This window comes from Vigna radiata, chromosome 8 (genome assembly GCF_000741045.1).
Source record: "Vigna radiata var. radiata cultivar VC1973A chromosome 8, Vradiata_ver6, whole genome shotgun sequence".
NCBI classification, from domain to species: domain Eukaryota; kingdom Viridiplantae; phylum Streptophyta; class Magnoliopsida; order Fabales; family Fabaceae; genus Vigna; species Vigna radiata.
This window is the reverse complement of record NC_028358.1, coordinates 6,754,314-6,777,268: the sequence shown is the minus strand read 5'-3', so window position 1 is coordinate 6,777,268 and position 22,955 is coordinate 6,754,314. Positions and strand designations below refer to the sequence as shown.

General features: G+C 33.1%; 1 protein-coding gene across 4 annotated transcripts; it reads left to right on the top strand.

The window, feature by feature from the left end:
• Window positions 1–2,632: 2,632 nt before the first annotated feature.
• Window positions 2,633–21,115, top strand: LOC106772030 (protein BLISTER). 4 transcript variants are annotated; one of them, XM_022784742.1, is made up of 14 exons: window positions 2,634–3,094; window positions 5,490–5,688; window positions 5,914–6,183; window positions 6,328–6,791; window positions 8,177–8,296; window positions 8,912–8,977; window positions 12,061–12,171; window positions 14,228–14,304; window positions 15,229–15,296; window positions 16,222–16,326; window positions 19,176–19,354; window positions 19,521–19,589; window positions 19,964–20,119; window positions 20,431–21,115. In XM_022784742.1, exons 1-14 carry the CDS (start codon window positions 3,017–3,019, stop codon window positions 20,509–20,511), a joined length of 2,043 nt encoding a protein of 680 aa, XP_022640463.1. In that variant the 5' UTR covers window positions 2,634–3,016; the 3' UTR covers window positions 20,512–21,115. The 4 variants fall into 4 exon arrangements, 3 of the variants coding, with proteins under 3 accessions (XP_022640463.1, XP_022640462.1, XP_014513644.1); XM_022784741.1 differs by having other exon boundaries at window positions 5,490–5,745; XM_014658158.2 differs by having other exon boundaries at window positions 5,490–6,183.
• The last annotated feature ends 1,840 nt before the right edge of the window (window positions 21,116–22,955 follow it).

Here is a 22,955-nt window from a genome sequence, read left to right as displayed (position 1 = left end):
ATTCAAATTCTCATGAGAAACTCAAATTGTCATCTCATGAGAAATTCAAATTCTCATCTCATGAGAAATTCAAATTAAAATTAAAATTCAAATTAAAATTCAAATTAAAATTCAAATTCTCGTCTTATGAGAAATTCAAATTCTCATCTCTTGAGAAATTCAAATTCTCGTCTCATGAGAAATTTAAATTCAAATTTAAATTCAAATTCAAATTCAAATTCAAATTCAAATCTTCATCTCATGAGAAATTCAAATCCTCATCTCATTAGAAATTCAAATCCTTATCTCATGAGAAATTCAAATTCAAATTCAAAAAAAACAAAAAAACAAAAAAATAAAGATTAATTGCCCTAAATAAAAATTAATTGCCTATATATATATATATATATATATATATATATTTAAATGTTTTTGGATTAATAATGTATATTTTTATGGATATTATTTGTATGCATATTTTTGTTGTTATATGTGCAAATAAAATATGCATTATTATTAATATATTTGCATATTAAGAATTTTATGTAAATATTAATGTATTATTAATGTTTTAGTAGTATTATAGTTTTAATAGATTAAAGAGTAGCTACAACATCTTTAATCAATTAAAATTGTATATAAAGTTTTGCTACATGAGAAACATTAGTTGTAAATAATTATATTTAATATGATAAAATCTACCCACAAGAATTTTTTTCATATTTATATGATTAATTAGGATAAAATATTAAATTATATTTCTTAATTTACTCACAGGAATTAAGAAAAAGAACATAATTTGATAGTTTTATCATTAAGATAATGAGTCTAATTGAGTAAGACTTTAACCCAAAGATAAGTTTTATGTTAATAGACTCATTGGTAAAAACATGATTTGTATTAGTAAAACATGACATTTATTTTAGTCTCAAATTATAGCTTGTTTTCAAATCACTTAGGGACTTCAACACGTCCCAAATGACTTACTAACACTCCCCAAAATGACCATTTAATCACAGAACCCATAATTCAAATTTTCACTGATCCAAACCCCCCAAAAACTAGTTTTAAACAAAACTAAACTCTAGCTATCAACCACCAAACACTCTTACACTAGATTTCTTCCATTTTAATGCTTAAACGAGTCATAAAACATCTCATAACAACCCTAAATGCCTCAAACCAGTTTACAATCCTTCTTTCAAAATTTCACTATCTTAAACCTTACTTTCCTTCAAACCAACTCTCAAACTTCATCTATAAACTTTAGATTCATTATAACTCAGATTTCAACCCCAACATACACTCAACAATTATCAATCCAGTACAAAATAGTACAACACATTAAGATTACACAATTACACCTACATTTCACATCATATAATCCAAATTGACAATTAAACACACTTATCAAACACTCAATCATAGTATATTCTTCAAAATGAACAACAATTCATAAAGATTCAAAATTATTAATATAAACATAATTGAAGCAAGAATCCTAGCTTCCCTTACCTCTTAAAGAAACTGCCCAACTCAAAATGTTTCGCCGATTACTTAAACCGTAAGGAATACCTCGACGAACCTACGAAACACGAAATTGAAAACGGATTGAGTCCTTAGAACTCTAGATGAACCAAGAACAAGTAGGAGAGACATAATTACACATGCAACAATAATAGATTCCTCTAAATCAGATTTGGAAACGAAAAGGGAAAAATGAGTCGAAACTTACTTGCTCTATTGAAGAAATTAATCGGTAGAAACGTAGACATCGTTGCCGTGGTCGATTAGGTATCTCCTAATCGTCAAAAGATGACTCAGAAGTTAGAACTCTTAGAAAGAAGATAGAGAACTCTAGAAAAATAATTTCTAAAAAGATAATACCTTTTAAAATAATGAAACTCGTTTATAACAAAACTATTTATAATAAAAACATTTAATATTAAAATAATGACTCTCATTATTTTTATACTACCATCACTTCTAAAAAAAATTATATTTTATGGGGTTTACACATTTCCTTTACAAAGTTATGGTAAATCACGTCTTAAAAACATTCTTAAAGTTTAACCATATTTCATAAATAAAATCATTTATCAAATTATTTAAAAATATTTAAATAAACAATCATAAATAAGTATTTATGTCATTCCTTTTTAATACAATAATTTTTTTTAATTTTATTAATAATTGAAATAAATGAACACATTACGTATTTAATTACTTTAATTATTTAACTATTTTAATTATTTCAAATAAAATTAAAACTTCTGTATTTTTTTATTTATTATATTAAAACTAAAATAAATTATATCAAAATGATTATTTATTTAAAATTTTTGACACATGTTATTTTTACAAAATAATTAAAAATTTACTTCTACAATTTGCTTATGAATTAAAAAATAAAAACAATTTTCCTCTACAAAATTTATGTAATAAAACTTTTATAATTCTTTTAATTTATAGTTTATTTTAATCTTTTAGGAGTTGTTTTCTTACATTAAAAATGGATTGAAGTGAAATGGCATGGACACGTGTCCTCTTTTGGTGATTCCCAGCGAGGCACCCAAATTAGTTCAAACCCTCCATCACCTGCCTGCCTCCATCTTCTCAAATAATAAAAACGTTGCAAACCAGAGCCAAAAATTAAATTAAATATATAAACAAAAATAAAAAGCAAAAAATACAAAGAAAATCCCAAATCCAAGACAAAGAGAGAGACCCAAATCTCTCTCTCTGATCAGATCGGACACCCTCCGCGAAACGCAATACACCGCACGCAATTTCGATTCCTTTGTTTCTCCCAAACTTTATTTTCTCAAATTTTCAAATTATTTCCCAATTTTTATGAATTCCTTTCATTGCACCGTTATTTTTCCTCAGTTCCGCGATCTGGGAAATTCCTTCTGATGCTAGGGTTTGGGGCTGCTTGATTCGGATCCATTGCGAGGGTGATGGCGTTTTACGCGTTGAGGTTTTGAATTTGTGCGTTTTTCTTTTTCGTTCTAGATCGTTTGTTCGTGGTTCTCTAATGGCATCGGCTCAGGTGCTGCCTAACTCCTCCACGTCGTCGCGGAAGCAAGAGCATCTTGAAGCTGGCAAGCGCCGGGTATGGATTTGGTTGATTTGGTTTTGCAGTTTCGTTTTTGTCCTGATTGTGGACTTGTTGGAGATTGAGATTAGGAAATGTGTTGTTGATTTGCTTAATGCTGTGTTTTCTGTTGTTATAATGTCGCGCATTTGTGCACGTGTGAGTAATGTGGGTAGTTCGGTATAGGGTTTTAATTTTTGTGGCTGGACTTGGATGAATTTTTTTTATTTTTGTATGTCATGAACTTTTTGTAGCTCTTGGATTGTTTTACTGATCGTGGTTGGGATGGTAAAGGGAAGGGAATAGTGAAATGATCGGAGGGGAGCTGAAAAGAACTGGAATTTGTGATCTTCAATGACGCATTACTTGTTACTCTTTCAAGGTAGTTGAGGGGCAGGGAATAATGAGGGTGGTTGTTTCTGAGTTTGTGTAAGAGGAGGGTTTGTTGGATGGAGCTTGGTGATCTAGTAGCTTCTTGCTTGAGGATCCATTTTTTGGGTTTACAAAGCTTATGATATTTTTTAGGCTGCTACCACGGTATTAAATTATAGTCATGGTTCAGTCATCTGACTTGATATTGGTGGAAATTCTAGACAAATGTGGCTGCTATTGTGGTTGCGGATATTCAAACCAAAATCCATGGCATTACAGCCAAAGCTGCGGTGGCAGGCCGTATTTTTTAAAACCTTAGTTGCTATATTTTGTTTTGGGGATAGTGATAATAATCTTGTGAGAGCAACTTTTTCTCCCTTCTAAGGATTTAGTTATCCTTCTTTTGGTATGTTACTCATACATTATTGCATTTACCTCAGCCGCACTTATGCTTTTTGTTTAGGATTGGACTACTTGATATCTACTAGCTAGTTTCATTGGTGGCCAGGTCTGTTTCTTTAACCACCAGCTTATTTTGCACCGACTCTTGGGTTTGATTTGCATCATACAACCAGGGAAGAGGTTTGCTGAATAATAATATTACATTATTATAATACTTATCCTTCTTCCCTGTTCCCTTTTTGAAGAGTCCTATTTTAAAATAAGCTTCAGTAAACATAAATAATTCAAGCATATAATAATTTACCATGTGCATTTGGGGAGTGAGTTTACGAAATTATACCATGTAAAAGAATAAACTAGTTAGTTTATCATACAACCAAGGAAGCCATTTACTGAATACTAATATTGTATATTGATAATTTTCCTATGAAAGATTCCTTTTACTTCCAGAGTGGTCAATAGCAGACTATAGCAGCATTGTGGTGTCATGGATATGGCCATAGCAACCACTATGGTGCCTCAAAGAAAAAACTTCTTTCTATTTGCCCCTGGAATGACAACATTTGGTGCTGCTTAAGGCGTGAATTCTTGGGATTTTGCTTCTTTATTTGTGGATTTTTTTATTCTTGAGCATCTATCTATCTATCTATCTATCTATCTGTCTGTCTATATATATATATATTATTTTACACACATATGCATATGTAGTATATACTATTTAACTTATATCCGGAATTTCATAATAGTGGTCTGCTGGCCATAACAGATTAGGTAGGTTGGTCATTTTATACGGCTATTTGGGATTAGTAACCGTTTTTTATGTCCAAAGAAGATTTTCCTTTGAGTGCTAAATGCCTCAAGTTATGTTTTGTCTTAAATGTTGGACTTTGCATGCTTTGTAACATGTAGTATATCTCATTAAATCTTGATTTAGTTAATTTATTTCTAGTCCCTTTATGTAGTTATTCTGAAGTGATTCAGTCGTTTATTAGGTTTAGAATATTATTTCCTTTTGGAATGTTATTGAAATCAGCTGTCATACTATAGAAGTGTTCATTACTTCTCTTAATCTCAGAATTCTCAGTTAATTACACGGGTTCTTTGAATGAAAAGGGGTGTCTTTTGTCTCTAACTTTTACTTAGAGGTTCTATATTGGCATGTCACTGTCACTGTGATAGTTCTGCATAATCCATCCATTCTGTCAAGAACCCAGTATCTCTACTTAAAATTGTTTGGTGAAGATTCATGAATGTGCTTTTTTATATTTGACACCTCGTCTTAAGTAATATCCCTCTGGGCTTGAAGTGTGGACAATTCATTGGTCTACCTTAGTCTGTGTTGAAATTTAACTTGTAATTAAATGAATCGGGCCATGTAATAATTTAATTTGTAATTAGAGGCTTTGAGACCTTGTCAAGAAATACATCACGCCTAAGCTCAACATGAAGACACAGATGAATGGTTTTATATCTAATAGATTCCTTATATTCTCAATGCAATTTGATTACTTATTTCATTATTACTTCTTAGTTATTGTGTTGTGCTACTTTGTAGTTTGTACTACTTCTGAAAAGCTATTCTCTTTTTTATGTTTTTTATTTTGTCAATCTCAAATATTTTGGATTTTTGGCTTTGCAGCTGGAGGAGTTTCGTAAAAAGAAAGCTGCAGAGCGAGCCAAGAAGACTTCAAACTCTAGCCAAGCTAACAATTCTGATGATAACTTGAATAAAAAACAATCTTCTGAAGTTGAAAATGTACGCATTAACGAGTTTGACGGAGTTACGACATCTGATGGTGTGGGAGGAGCTGGTACTGACAGCTCAAGTTTGGGGATTGGTAATGACAAGACTCAGAATTTGTTTAGCCAAAGTAGTAATCAAGGGTCTTTGGCTGGTAAAACATCTTTTGCTAGGAATGATCTTAGTACACCTACAAATTTGGTGGAGGCAAATTCCAATACTGATGAATATAATAGATATAATGCTTTAGTTACCGAATCTGCAGATTTTAGTCAAAACAATGAGACAAATAATGTGAATGATATATATGGAATTTCATCAGGGGCAACAAACCACCAAACTGTTCCTCTACACCCGCAGGAAAGTCAAGACTTCGATAGTAATGCTAGTCAATTTAGTTTACATGGGATGAAAGATGACCAGTCAAACAAGAGTAGCAGCTCTTTGAAGGACTATGCGGTTACTAATAATCTCACTTCATATTTTCCTTCAAAAAGTATACCTCAAAACTCTGTTGATGCTCTACAGCAAATCAAGCTGACAAATTCTAGCACTTCAGATAGTGGCTACTCACACAATTCGCTTTCTGGAGGTAACAGTTTATTTTTCTATTTGCTTTTATAGTTTTAAATTTTTGTAATTTGTTTCTTGTTTTACCTTTTTCATGCATGCAACCTGACAATCACATTAGTGCTCTTTGCTGACGTAGTTTTGCATAATATATGTTTTATTTCAGGTTTCAGTGATTCTTTCAGCTCCAAGTTTAGTAGCTCTGATAATAATCTGCCTAGTCTTCATGGGGCAAATACGCCAAAATTTCATTCCACAGGTTTGGAAGCAAGAAGTTCCTCTTATAATAGACCAATACTTCCATTGCCAGTGGAATCTAGTTCTAGGAGGTCACGTCCATCTTTTCTTGATTCTCTAAATGTCACCAAAACTTCTTTGGGCTCTCCATTTCATCAATCAGAGCAAAGTTCCTCTATGTCCAATCATCTAGAATCAAGCAGCAATGATATACCAGGCTCTACTTATTTCCCTAAGCCACCTGAGAATGTTCATATTCCACTTGAGCATTTAGCCCCTTCTGTTGTTGATAATGATAATCATGGTACTCTGTTAAGCGCTAAGGAAAATGGCATGGAGAAGAATGCATATTACTCATCTTCAAAAAATGAAGACTTTGCTGCTTTAGAACAGGTGATTTCTGCTAGTTATGGTCATGATATTACTTTCTTGGGGCCTGTTATATGATGAATTAGTGCTTTACTTTGTGTATGCTTTTTTGATGAATTAGTATAAAAAATGATTTTGTTTTGTTTATTGAGTTTTCTGCTTAATTTACTAGTTACAAATGTCTGTTTGTACAGGCATTTGATTGATGGGAATATGTATATGCTAAATATGAGCTAAAATGTGCGTACTTTTTATTAGAGTTGGAGAAATTTTTTGTGATTTTGTACTTAAATTGTGAAAGAAATGTCAGTAGGTTAGAACTAAGATATTTCCGTACATGATTGTGATTTGATGTTTGTCTAGTTTAAATTAATGGAATGTGGATACAAATTATCCATCAGATTGGTTCATCCATTCAAGCAGCAGAATATTAGTTATTAGTCTGTCATTTGTGGGTAACTATATCCAAGTTAGTTCCATTAACGGATTGGAGGTAGTTTAATTATTATGAGTATGTGTTAGAAACTAAAGTGTCATGTAGTAGTAAATTTATTATAAAATAGTTCTCTATTAGAAAGGATGACATTTAGGTGTTGCAAATAACCGCTTTAGAAAATAGTTTGTACTAGAAACTTCAGGTGGCAGTTATATGTTGAAAATAACCTTATGTACGAGGTCTTTCCATCTGATAGTAGGTTTTGTAATTACCCAGTGTGAAGTTATTTGCAGTTTGTTGAAAATAACCTTATGTACGAGGTCTTTCCATCTGATAGTAGGTTTTGTAATTACCCAGTGTGAAGTTATTTGCAGTTTGTGGACAGAGAATACTCTGTTGGAGACTTTTGTCTCTGGGACAGGAAACTCTAGTGCTGTCTTGTGTTTGATTTCGGTGCTCAATATTATAACTTGTTACTTTATTAACTGGTCTTGTATCAGTCACACACTAGGGATGTAACCTCACTATTTAGTAGTGTGGGGTCCTGCTTTTGATATGTCAACTATGATTTGATTCTTTCTTTGGTTTGTGGGTGTAAAAATATTTTATTTGAGTGTTGAACTTGCAACAATGAAATGATGCATATTGGTTGTATAAACAGCACTAGAAGCTGAATATATTTGTATCTTATCTTTTTTACTTTTGTTTATCATTTCTTCCGTCGGTAGGCATACATTATGCTTTGCATATTTGTTTGGTTGGTAGGTCTTTTATATGTCTCTCAACTCTCAAAAGTTTGTAATTGTTATGCCTTAACTGAATTTGTAAATTGTAATTTTTTTAGTTGGTATTGAAATTATTGTAGTGAAAATGCACTCATGTAATAGACATCTTAGTTTTCCACTCCTTTATTATTATATGGGAAAAATAAAGGTTATATTTGTTTATATTTTTGTTTTCTTTTGTTTTGCAGTATATTGAAGATCTAACAAAAGAGAAGTTTTCCTTGCAACGTGCTCTTGAGGCTTCTCAAGTGTTAGCAGAATCACTAGCTACTGAAAATTCAACTCTAACTGATAATTATAATCAACAGGTTTGACCATGTATTGCAGTATATAATTTTGAGGAATATTCAACTTTGACACTTTTGCGGTTTTTAATTTTTTTACGTTACTTTCTAATCTATTTCTCTTAAAATCTAAACTATTGGTAAGTGACAACTTTATTAGTTACTATAGTTATAAAACATGCTTCAGTGTTTCAGAACTAAAGGTGTTTTTTCATTGCACATATTATGATATTTCATGTTGTGTTATTTAATTTTAATAATTTAATATGAAGAGCAACATGTTTCCAGTAATAGGAGGCACTTGTACTGTACTCCTTATATTAGATCAAACATCTGAACATATTTGCCTGTGATTGTGGGTGTGTGAAGGAATTTCATTAGTTGTGATAGTGTAAATGTCTCTTGCTTTTTGGTCTTTCAATTATGGGTGTATAAAGGAACTTAATTAGGCTGGTGTAGTTCTTTTAGTTTGCGGGTTAGGTTCTTGCTAATTGTTTAGTACTCTGATCTTTGTTATCTTGGTTTCACTTCAAACCTTATTTTGAATTTAACTTGGTGCATCATGTTTACTTTTGTGGTAAGATAGTTGTTTGTAAGGATATGAAGCAGTCACACTTTTTTGTTTCCTTGATTTTGTAGAGAAGTGTTGTCAACCAATTAAGATCAGATATGGAGAAGTTACAAGAAGATATCAAAGCCCAACTGGTTTGTATCAACACTTCCTATTGGCTATCTAGTTGCATAATTTTTTGGCTGTGTTGGTACCTTTGCAAGTTCATTTGCGCATTTGCTTCTATTTATATTACTAGATCATATATCGGAAATATTTTTATAAATTTAATTATTATTACAATTTTGTTGTTATTAGAAGTTAAAAATTAAAAAATATTTTATATATCAATGAAGTTGCTCATAGTCTTTTGAACTGCAATATTAGAGGGTTTAAGCTTAATTGAGATAGTATACTTAGCCTCATATAAAACTTGATGCAGAGATAATCAAGCATCGAATTAAGCGATGCGTACAGAGCTTGTTGAATTGAGCTTCTTATTGAGCTCATTGTGATTCCTTCCCATGTCTTCAGTAAGTAGAAAGTTTATGGTTGGATTAATTGGATGGCTCTTTGTATCATTTTGTCTGGAATATGAATGATATAATTTGGTATACACAATAGCTGTTTTCACTTTCTTGATACCCTTCCATTTCACTTTATATCCTTGGTTCCTGAAATGGTGCACCACTGAGGATTATTTGGGTCACCACAAATTTAGGAAAGGTGCTAAAACAACAAAAGTTGTTCATGATCATCAATTACCTTTTATTTATAGAATCTTTTTCCGTGCTTTCCATAGTCTTTTTTCTTATTTATTAAGTGTCTTTGATTATCAGTATTGTTAATAATTGATGGCATGGCAGCTTATGGTGGAAGCCATGGTAGACCAAATAAAATTTGTATATGTTTGTGTGTGTATATTACATATTAAAAAAGCTATATGGAATAAACTGAATAAAGAATATTTAAAGAATAAGCTAAAAAAGGCAGAATTGAAAAAACTGGCAGTGTAATTATTGAAAGCGAATAATTATAAAGCAGTGTATATATGAAAAAGACGCATAGACATTAAAAAGTATTGAATAAAACATAATTGAGAAGGAAGAGTTAAAAAAAGGTGTAAATATTAAAAAAACAGAATTGAAAAGAACTATTAACTAAAGAAGATAAATAATTAATATAAATGATGAAAAATAAGAAATATTCCCAAAAGGAAATAAAAAACCAAAAAGGCCTTAGAAAGTTGTTTCTGAAAGATTTCTAAGAAAGGAGGACAGCTGTTGCCTTCCAGGGGTGGGGCATATTTTAAGAGTATTTGACTAAATGTTTTTATGGGTTATGAAGGTAGTTATGACTCATGAGGGAGAAAAAGTATGTGACTGTTCCCTAACGTTTTAGGGTTTTAAATCCTATTTTAGACCAAGTATGGGTCAGTACAGATGACCCCCTTAATGACCTTTTTAAAGCCTTTTCCACACTTTTATGCCATGGGTGTCGCTCACATGGTTGCCACCATTTAAATCTGCTATGATATGGCGATCTGTTGAAAAAACACTATTGGTTCCAATCATGGTTTCTATGTAACAACACTTTGTTTTTAATCTTGTGCAGTTTATCTGTAAAATACTGATATTGGGTTCCTGTTTGCATTTTTCAAATCTACCCATATGGTAATTGTTAGAATAGTTTATATTATCTTCTCAACAAAAGTTGTTGTGTTGTAAATATCTGTGTCCTGTATCCTTGGGTTTTTTTTTTCTTCTTTCCTCAAGCTTTTGTTGTCAGCCACTGATCCTCGTCAGTATATGAATCTGAAGCGCTAGAGAGATCTAAGTTAAGATTTCTCAAGCTCGTTCTCTCATATGTTGTTTTTTAAGCTCGTTCTCTCATATAGTGTTTTTCCCTGCTGCCTATGGTTTAAGCAGTAGAGTGACCACTGGATCTGAAATGCCTGTGAGGGAAGCCCATCCTTACTGGTCATAAAGATTTGTTCTCCCTCTCTGTCACATACTGTTTCTCTGCGCAGCTCAGTCAGAGGTGTCTTGCCCACTCACAGCATTCCTGTCAATGGAAAACTGTTGTGCTGCCTCCATGAGTTTTGTCAACTTGTTCTGTCATTGTTCCAACTCTTACCTTAGCTTATCGAAATTGTTCATGTGTAGGTTCTCTTTAACCCTAGGCAAGTTCTCCTTTGTTTTCTAAGTGTTTTTTTTGGGGTTTCTACTACATCTGTGGAGCATGTATCTGCTCGACTTGGCACTCTTTTTCTTGGTCTCCAATGATTATATAGGAAAAACTGAATGTTAAATTTTTTTATCTTGGTTTGCTTCTGTCGAACTTTGGTTTCTTGGCTAAGGTTTTCATGATCACTTGGAAAAAGAAAGAGTGCGATATCTTCAAGTGTTGAACAATGGAAGAAGTTGAGGTTCTGACTTTGTACACTATTGTGGCAATCTGTGATTGAATATAGTGGGACCCTAAGAATATCCAAAACATATAAATCCTTTTGGAACTAGTATATTATATTTGTTTTCTTCATGGTGGTTTGGAGGAGGATATCTACATGGAGTAACCTACAAGAGTCGTTTTGTTGCTTAGAGGGAGTTCGAATTGGTTTGCATCTATGGTCTCAAGTAATCTTCACATGCTTGGTTTGAAAACTTTAATCATATTATTTTTTGGCTGAAATTTAGTGATAAATTCCTTGAGAGGAGCTTGGATTTACTTTATATGTTCTAAGCTTGGAACATACAATCTGTATGCTCTAACTTGAAGGGAGTGTTAAAGTAGTTTATGTTATCTTTTGAGCAAGAATTACTGCACTGTAAGTTTGGAACATACAATTTGTATATAGCTTGAAGGGAGTGTTAGAATAGTTTATATTATCTTTCAAGCAAGAATTGCTGTGCTGTATCTATTTGAAACCTAGTAGTATCCTAGGGGATTCTCTTGTTTTGTCATCTTTCTTTAATTTCTGCAAAAGCCTGTTGTAAGCTACCTATCCTTATAATATATAAATCTGAATCAGTAGAAAGATCCCTCAAACTCCTTTTCTCACATATTTCTTTGAAGTGCCATCAATTATTTTTTCAGTGTGGTGTTTTTCCCAAAATCTAAGATTGTTGTGGTCCTATTTTGGAGCTAAAGTTTTTAGTGCATTAAACTCGGTTTAACTTCTGCCACATTGATTTGTTGATTATCTTTGGTTGAAAATAGACTGGTTTCATGTCAACAGGCCGAGCTTCAGGCTTTCAAGAGTGAGTATACAAATGCTCAACTAGAATGTAATGCAGCTGATGAGCGTGCAAAATTATTAGCATCTGAAGTTATTGGTTTAGAGGAGAAGGTACTGATTTTTCTTGGTATGTTTGCCTTTTGTTCTTTTCAAGATAAAATATATTTTTTCCCATTTTTTTTATCTGAAATCCAGTTAACTTATTTTGAAATTTTTTAATCTTCATCATGTTGGCATTTCCTGATATTTGATTTACTACTCTACTGTCATCTGAAATTAATTGATGACTAAATTGTTATGCAAAACAGATAGAAATGACAAATTAAGAAATAGAGTGTTATTGATATATGTTCTAATGATTTGTTGAAGGAATTATCATGAAATGAATTGAATCAATGAAACTGATAAGTTAACTATTGACTTTTTCATTATGCTTCAATCTAGATACAACATATTCAAAATTCACTTAACTTACAGAATGATAACACGTATGTGGGTAGAATGTTCCTGATCAAAACCTTTTTCTTTTTGGCATGCGTCCCATTGTGAAAATTCCATAGAATCTAGAGATCCAAACTATTCTAGGAACCAGTTGAAATAGCATAGGAAATTTTTTAATTCCAAGAAGAGCCAAACTGTCCTGAAACTGACATTTGAATTGCAACAACACCACTACTTTTTAGTGTGTGTTTGTTGTGGAAGTTATTGGGTGCACCGGCTTGGTTTTGCATCATATTGGTTGTGCACGCAGGTAGATTCTGTTCTAGCAATTGGGTATTTGGGCACTTGCCTCAGTTCTAGAAATGATGTCTATTTTTGGAAGTTTCAATCTTAATTTGTAACAGTGGGGTAAAAACTCCTTTTGACTGTTTGCCATGTTATCAAATGTGTGTTTTGTTGCCAATCAGATAATCAGACGACTTTGTCCCCTTTTGATTCAGTCAAAGGAGCCAAATGCCCTAGTTTTCTGTGCACAAGCTGGAAAAATGCATCTTTTCTCTCAGCTTTGATAAAACTCCTTGGTGCAGGCCATCAATCATAATCTCGAGTCAACCCAGATGTGTTGCAGCCCCATCCCTGTTCAATTTTCTGCTGCTTTTGTGTTGTCTGTTCTTCCTTTTTGTTTCTTTCCCTTTGTTGTTTTCGAGTTGTTTTTTTTATTTGAAGATTATTTTTTATTGCTACTGATGAGTATGTTGTTAATTTTAAGTAAATTTATAATTTTTAAACTTATATATATATATATATATATATATATATATATATATATGATACTTAAACTATTATATGCACACATAATTCAACTTTAAAAGTAATTTCATACAAGTTTTGAAGATTATATTTTGCATTTTACTATCTGCGTATGTACCTCCTATATTTATTCTTTGGATATAAACTTTATATTAGAGGTTCATTCTTGTTTTATGTTTTGAACTCATGTTCAGTGTCAACCCTTCATCTTATCCCAGATACGATCTGAGTTTGATGATCAAAAGATAAAAGTATAATAGCCTGGATTATTTGGAGCACATATCAGAAAAAAAATGATTTTGTACTGTGGAAAAAATTTACATGTAACATTTTACCGATATTTGTATCTTAGAAAACAGAGATGTAAAACCATTGATGAACTTCCTCTGAAAAATTGAAATTTTTTAGGAGAACTGATATTTGATTTGTTAATGAAGCCTTTATGATGGAAGGGTAACTCCATTTTTTAGAATTTATAATTAAATTAACTTTCAATACAAAGTAAAGTGGACCAGTGCAATGTCTGGGTTTGAAGGGCTAAACGGTTCACTTGTTTAAAAAAAAAAAATTCCGCATCCATATTCAATTCGTGCAGGGTGGTTATGTAATTTCTGTCCCCTAAATCATTGCATGGAAATGTCAGTGTTCCAATCTTAGCTCATGTAGGTAGATTTTTGTATATATATAGCAAATATATTAGATTATAGCTTTAATCTTGTTAAATATATTATCTTTATCTTTTATCTTTATTAGTTAGTTTGGTGTTATTTGTATTTAGTTTGTTGTTATTTCTTATTTGTATTTTGGTCTTAACCCATACTTCTTCTATTATAAATAGAGAACCCTATGTGTGTATTGAACACAAGGGAGTTTTCACTATATTCAACTAATTTGTTGTCTTCAACAAACCTGTCAGGCACTCAGACTAAGGTCCAGTGAGCTAAAGCTTGAGAAGCAGTTGGAAAATGCACAAGCTGAAATTTCTTCATACAGGTACTTCTGAGGTTTTAAATTTCCTTCAAATGAACTATAGATGGCAAGACTGTGATTTGTTGAATGTTCAATCATTGATTACAGCCAAAAAGATAGCACTAATACGAAGGGTATCTGTGTTAGGAAGTCTGGTCTTATATTTAATCTTGCAGGTGGGACTTGCAATTGAAACTTCTTGTGTCGATGTAATTTCTTTTGATGATATTGGGTTGTTAATATCCAAATTCGATGATATTTTGTCTCATCTCTGAATATTTGAAATCATTGGATAAGCTCAAAGCATAGTTATTTAAAGAAATTTGAGGTCATTGGTGAATAGATGAATTGGTGCTAGGATGTTAGAGCCAAAAACTGGAAGAAAAAAAAGCGATGCCATTTCTTATGCTTCATTTTCTGCCTAAGCCTTTAAGATCCCTGTTCACACCACTTTTCATGCATGTTTGGGTAATTGGTGAGAGTTGCTGGAGTGGAATTTATTTCTGAAGAAATAATTTTGAAAATCATTGTTCTCATAACTTGGTTTTCCCTCCCATGCATATGTTTCTTGTATGGAGATTTCTTTTCCTTGAAGTTCTTACTTTTCCTAGTAGAATATGAAAATGAAATTTCCTAGTGTTTTAAGAGAAGTTTATGATATTATATGCGAGAATCACCCACATTTAATTTTTGGTGGCTGAGAAAATAACAGTTGAAATTACCTTTCACTGAATTTAATTTTGTTTTTGTCCCTAATTTAATTTTGTTTTTGTATAGATAACTTTTTCTGCATTTTTTAGTTTAAATATAATTGACCTCATTCTGATGGAATTTGACTTGATGTCAGCTCCTAATTTCCCCTTTTTTTTTTTTTGTTGATTCTTGGGCATTTTAAAATATTTTTCTTATTTCATCTGGGGCAATAACTATTCTTAATAAATATTGCAGAAAGAAAATTTCTAGCCTAGATAAAGACCGCCATGATTTGCACTCCACTATTGATGCTCTACAAGAAGGTAATACGACTTTAGCTGTTTTTTATTCTGCATTTCAATTCGACAAATTTTGATGTTCCATTTTAAGTTGTAATTTTTATTTATTATTGGCCATCCGGATTGTTTTTAAGGTTGGCGCCTATAATTATTTGAAGCTTATAAACTGGCAATGAGAATAGAAAATAGAAAACAAATGCTTTTGGATTGTAGTATGACATCTCTCTGTAGCTTATAGTCATACAAACGGATAATGTTCATTATCCAAATTCCAATAATCTGAGTACTGTGCTTTTAGTTTTTAGGTTTTATATTATTTAAAATAATGCTGATCTTATGTGCGTGAAGAGCAAATGTTACACAGTTACTGTTGTCCCTAGTAAGGTTCACTTGGTGGTTAACACTGTTCTATAAAAAAAAACCGTTTATCCTTCGTTTTAACTTTGCGACATGGTCAAGTCTGATATCTATAACTCTGCACTCTTTTGTTTTCTCATATTGTTGTTTTTGAAACAAATACTATCTTTTGCATGGAAGTCTTAACGCATGCCTACTTTGATATATTCAGGACTTAAATTGTTGATGTTTTTACATTTATTGTTTTTTCTGTTATATTTGGAAATCTATCATAGTGCATTTTGCAGAATTATTTTTTTGCTCATGGCTTTTAACTGTTTATCTTTTTCTGAATATATAGAGTTAAGTGAATTGATTTGTTTGTCCTTTTCTTTTTTATTGGTTTATATTATGTGATTAATTCATTTGTCCGTTTGAATTACTTTTGTCTTTTCGTTATGAAGACAAAAATATTGGAGATGTGGTATAAAAATCCTAGTAAACCATTCATGGCAACCTCTTAATATGAATCAAATGCAAACAAGTTTTGTTTAAGTTGAAATATTATGAACTCAGAAACCCGTGTTCTTGCTTTGCTGTTACCCTGATACAGAAAAGAAGCTGCTGCTTTCTAAGATGCGAAAGGTTTCAACGACTGGAAAGTCTATCGAGAGTCAAACAAGTAAAAGGGATATTTCTACATCGACAGAGGACTTAGGTTTGTTTGCCTTAGTTAGCACTATTACTTTGTCTGTTTTTGGTATTCTTTATGGTTTTTCAATTTACATATGTTGTGTATTAGGCCTCAATTGGGCAATTTTGCATACTAATCTTCAACTCAATCCTGTTTTCTTTGTTCCATTATTCTTAAGTAGGAATGAGAGAATGAAATGCTTAGTATCCACTAATAAAATATGCTTAAAACAGAAAAATGTCTAAGGTCTATAAAAGTTCTTATGCAGACAAGCATATGAATATATGATGTAATATACCTAGCTTAGGTTAATTTTATTTTATTATATTATTATACTTGAAAATTTAGAGTTTGCTGGAAAGACTTGAGTGAATATCTATGCTCAGCAGCAATATGCATACAACATATATATGCATCTATAAAGGGGAGGGATCCACGTACTCTTGGAGTAAATTTAGAATGTTGCTCTTAATTTGGACCATTTATATGATTTAGATTAAATAAGTAAATCTCCTCAGGTGACCCATCTTTCACAAGTAAGCTTTCGTCTTCTCATCTTAAACCAATTGTCCCCCTATCATAAAACTCTCCGAGCATTTTACTTCAGGGGAGTCATCACAAGGGAACAACTTCAGTATGGCTTCATTGCACTGTTGCAAGTGCAGCAAACTGGTGCTGTGGCGCAACAGTGCCACCATCTCACTCTGATCCTATCCACACACTTAACCACCACATCTCTGCTGTTTTCGACATAGTGCAAGAGTTGAGCCCTGGAGGTCCCATTGGTGGCCGAATAGAAGAGATGCTCAATTAAATGTTTGGTTCTACCTCCATAATAGTTAGCTTTTCAGGGTGAGTTCCTGAAGTGCCTGGGTACATATGACATAGTGATTATTCAATCCAAAAATGGGGCAAATGAAATGCTTAACTTATTGGTTTTATATGTTATATCAAAATTTGTATCATCTCCTGTTGTTGGTAAGCTACCATTCAAGACTCATCATCACATTGGATTACATAAAAAAATTAGGATTTTCAACTTGTTTTCACTTAATAATTGAAAACAACTTAAGCATCTCCGATATCTAAATTTGTCTTTCGAAGATTTCTGATATGATTCTAACAATCTCTATTAGAGAATGATGAGCCACCATTGTTCAAAATAGTAGCTACCTTTCCTTGAGGTAATCCTTTCTCAGATTTTTCCACCAGATATTTTGCAGCAACAATCATTTTAGGACACCTCATATAGCACACTTTTGGGGCTAAGCTTGGCGTGATTGTGATCGCTATTGAATGATTTAATAACCCAATAGCTTTCAATGTCCACCTCTTAAATAGTAAGCAGAGCCTGATTTTTATTTGACAAATGATATCCTGATTTCTCCATCTACGCATCTTTTCACTTTTTGTTGACCTTTACTGCAACATACCAAGACCACAGGTTTTGCATTACCTGATCAAACACATATACCAAATCATTCTTCTTGGCAAATGAACTATAAAATTTCTCCCCTTTTCAATAGACTCATACTCCATCCCAACACAGGGTTTGATATTAAGTTCTTCAACACTTGAAGAATTTGGCGGTGTAACCTCTTCAAAGGAAGTTCCTGTATCTCTATGCATAACATTAATGGCTTCAATTTGTTATCTTGGACAATGATCAAATATATTTTATCATTAAACAAGACAAGTTCTGCACGAAGTTACATTGTTTCAATAATAAGAACTTGCAAAAATATATTTCGTGTGCTACAAATTATTTACAAAAACTAGAAATAAACAGTGTTCAGAATCATATCATATTAGGCATGAACACCATAAATTAGAGTATTTTAAAAAAGCATCAGTTAGTGAAAGAGACATGATTTCAACATTTAGTTAAAAATATGAAATGCTAAATTGTGTAGATGTGCTACTATGAAAAATAAGATTAGCCGTGACAGCGGTGTGGTGAGCTGGGTGAATTAGCGGCAAACAAGTATGAAGGGAGTGTACTTGTAACCAGCTCAGCCTTAGGGAGAAGACAAAGGTAGGAAGTGGAAAACAAAGCTCTCGTGCTTCATCACAAGTCGCATTTTAAGCACTAAATTTAGACTGTTAAATGTAAAGTAAAAAACATGTTCCAAATTAAAAGTGACTGGTCTCACTTATTCTTGGACTAAGTGTAATTTAATATATATTATAGAAAGGGAGGAGTATACGATATGGATGATAGGACGACCTGTTGAGACTAGGAGAGCCTGAACCTATCTAAACTTTTCAGACTACATAAAAAAATAACTTTATAAAGCTTTACAACACTATTTTTCTGACAGCCGATACAACTAGTCCTTTCTCAACAGTATTTGACTAAAATGATAATAATATCACCACTCACCACCCATCCCGCTTTTCCCTTCTTGCAATTCACTCCAAATTACTTGATTCAAACGCCTCCAATTCGTGCCTCCCAATCCATGTCTACAGTAAACACCCCAATCCAAACGCAGCCTAACAGTAGGTGCAACTAGTCTTTTCTTAACATTTTTAAATCATATTCTTTTATGTAACTTATTGCAAGAATGTCAAACACGGGTAATTTAACCAAGATCTGGTATCCGATTTTTCCAGCTTATATAATCGTGTGTTCTTTGTTGTATTTTTATGGCGAATGTAACATTTGTTGGTATTTGCTCTTATTTGGTTAAAGTCTCGAAAGATTAGTAAGGTTTTCTTTTGGATCATATGCTCCTCTTCGTTCAAGGATTTTTGTGAGTCATGAGTCATGACTGGCTGGCAACTGATACTGATTAAAGTACTTGCTATTGCTTTTAGTATTTTACTGGACTTGTATCTCGTTATGTTTATATATCTTATATTTAATGCAGCAAGTGAAGATCCAGCTTCTAACTCCCCTAACCCAGAAATCAATGATAATGATGCCGAGGCCTCTAGTTCGTCGTCCTTAGTTCCTGAAACTAGGCGCTCATCTCTCGGCGTTTCTCCTGTTAATATTCCTCATGATCAAATGAGAATGATTGAGAACATTAATGCACTTATTTCTGAGGTAGGGTTCGGTCTGTTGAGAATTCGGTGGGTGGTATATACCCCACCTCTGTTCTGTTTACTATTTGGAGAATTTCTTCTGTCATCCATCTTGCTTTCCATACTTTACAAGAGTGAAACTGTTATCAAACAAGCCCACGTTAACCTGTCTACCTTTTGTTGTGTAGCTGGCATTAGAGAAAGAAGAATTGATAAAATCCTTGACATTGGAATCATCTGAGTGTTCCAGGATGAAGGTAATCCAATTAAAATTCATTGTATTAAATGTAGAAAACCTATTTTTAAAATAGGAGATGTAATACGTGGAATAGCTCGTTATTTTACTTACTCAAACACTTGTAATCCTAAAGTCGAACTGCTAGCATCCTAAATCTAAAGGATTAACGACGTCCTTAGAATTTGAAACATAATTATTCGTGAAAACTAAATTATTTAAATTCAAATTACAGATTGAGGCATATATTTGCTACACTGATAAAATGTCGGAGCTGCTTCTCTAAAGTTTAGATCTTTTTTTTTTGCATTAGTTTGTCACATTCTGGTCTGTTTTGTTATTTTGGTTGTCTTAGTCTAACCTGGTAATATATGTTGTTTCTTTTTCTGATTGAAGGAAATAAACAAGGAGTTGTCCCGAAAACTTGAGGTCCAGACACAAAGATTAGAGCTTTTGACTGCTCAAAGCATGGTCCATGAAAATATTTCTACTAAGCAACCAGATTCCCGCATTGTGTATGAGAACACCCAATATGCAGATGAGGGTGACGAGGTAACCTATGTTCATTTTTACTGTAGTTTGGTCATGTGATCGTATCGTCTGCATGTCTAGTGCACGTCATTTATACATCCTCATATTTATTTTGAGGTTTTGATGATGAATCCCAGCATACTATTTTGTAATTGAATGCTTCACTACTTGCGAGCAGTGCAAATATCTAATATGAAACATTAGATACCTTGTTTGTTGTTAGCTAGAAGTAGTGGGTTTGTTCTGAAACCATATCATGTAGTTTTAAGATTATAGAGTTTAGAAAACTTGAAAATGAAGAAAAAGGAATTGATGTGATTTTCTGGTACTAGGTTGTGGAAAGGGTGTTGGGATGGATAATGAAGCTGTTTCCTGGTGGACCTTCAAGAAGGAGAACCAGCAAACTTCTTTGATGGGATTTACATCGGACTTATATTTGTTGTCACCAAAGTCTTACTCAACTGTTTGGATGAATCATGAAGCTGTTTCCCAGTTGCCACCAAGGTAAAAAGAATCAGCACATTTCAACCCCAGATCCATGAGTACATGTCGACAAAAATCTACCAAGTTGCTTTTTGTTCTTGTAACCTCCTCAACAGAGTGGAGGTCGTGATCTGTAAATTTGAGTGAATTATACAACAAATTCTTGAAAAGAATTGACTTTCTCTTCTGAGCTGCTGCTTATTGATCGGTGGTGAATCCGGCTGCGATTATTTTGGAAGATGGTAATAAAATCTGTTGTGCCGTTTTATCTCTGATTGAATTCCAAATTTTGTGGGTATAACATTTGGGTATGAAAGAGACTGTACTAAGAAGCTTAGTGAGAGAGACAGATGAATTGTTAGAGAAAAATGAGATGTGAGAACATTTGTTGAATGTATATGCTAGATAGAGAAATGCAAACAGAAGATTATTATATTGACATGTAATTGGAGTCTGTATTTTTTTTCAGTGCTTCACCTCACTTATGAACATTATATTTCCTTAGTATATACAGTGAACTACATTTACTAGTTATTTGAAGGATAAGAGTTTCTCATGTTTGAGTGAAAATCGTTGAAGTACTCCAATTTTAGTGCATTCTGCATTTCAAGACACTCTCCTTCAAACAAGTAGACTAATTAAAATTTGAGTTTTTAAACAATTTAATAAAAGGGCTACGAGTATATGGGAGAAGGTACCTGAATTTATTTATCTAATCAACATTACCGATGTGACATCCCAAATATCATATTCACATATAATATAATAGGATTCAGCTATTACAATATAGGAAAGCAGTTAAGAGATAAAGATGATAATATTTAAATATTTATACAGTCATCCGAAATTTAGTGGAAATTAAAACGAAATAAGACTTGAGTACAAGTTTTCCAAAGTTCTCCAAAATATATAATAAACTAAAGATCGAAGGATGCCTAGAGAGTGTTTCCAAAAATTAACAAGCTATTGAAATAAGAACTAATAAACGTCCTAAGTATTAGGGACTGGATCTTCCTCAGTCTCCCACACCTGCTTCAAGGGTATCTCATCACCTACTGCTCACATCCAAAGGATTGGATGATCATCGCAAGGGGGAAGGCAAACACATACAAACATACAAGTGCAAGGGTGAGCTAGGTCTCAAACAATCATACAATTCATTGCAAGAACNTTCATACACACTTAAACATGTAAGTCATCATAAACATAAACATTCATTTCACAAAACTCACTAAAGCAAACATCATGTCATGTTAAGACTCCTAGACACGTNCNGACATAGAATGTATATAGAGCTGGGGCGGGTTGTGCACTTGTGGTGGCCTCTACTGCTTTGCAAAGCCATTGCCGAGGGGTTTCACCCGACCACACACAAGGCTAGTCCGTTACCGCGGAATAGACCTCCAGTGATAGCGCCTACCCTAGGACCTCCCACTACTCTCACTACACGCGTCAATCCTCTCTAAGTGAGAATGAAAGACCGTAGAGTGTTAGGGATAACCCCCCATAGTGGAAGCCTCTTACATACATTCAATACACTAACTGATCTCACCGAGAGATCTTAATTTCATATTCAATCCGACCACTTCAAATCACCTGATATTCCTCTTGAATCAATAATGTACCTCATAAACCACTTTGCTTCATCAAACATAAAATTTCATAGTCATTCAAGTACATTCTTACTATATTGGCTCATACCAAACCCATACACCATCACACAACATCGACCATGTCATAAAACAACTCATACATTACATACTTTCACAAAACCATCACTTATTACCACAAATTTCTTTATGATATTTAATTATCAATACTTAAGTAATTCAAACAGCCTTGGGACCCTAACCAATGGTTCCGGAAGGGTCAAAAACCCCCAGAACGACCTAAAGAACGTCCAAAACGGACGTCTGGAACTCCCGAAACGTCAAAAACAAAAACGACAGCAGAAACAGTGTGCTGAATGGCGCCCAGCGCCATTCAGGTGACTCCCAGCGCCATTCAGGTGGCGCCCAGCGTGGATTCTGCAGGTTTTATGCAGATTTTGCACAACTCACACCCCTAAGTTCCGTTTTAGACCTTTTTATGAATTTCTAATCATTATAACTCGAAATTTATGTGTATTTAAACTTGTCTAAAGGTGTATAAACATTCCTAACCTCAATTCCTAACAACTATGCATAGATTTACACTCAAAAACCCCAATTTTCTCAACTTATGGGCTCAAATCTAGATTTAACACTTGAGGACTGTTCTTGGCTATTTTGACACTTCTCACAAGTCACTTTGAACTTACGTAAGTTGTCTTAACTGCCTAATTCAAGTTATAACCCCTAGAGCTCAAAACCACTACCTCACTTCCTCTAAACTC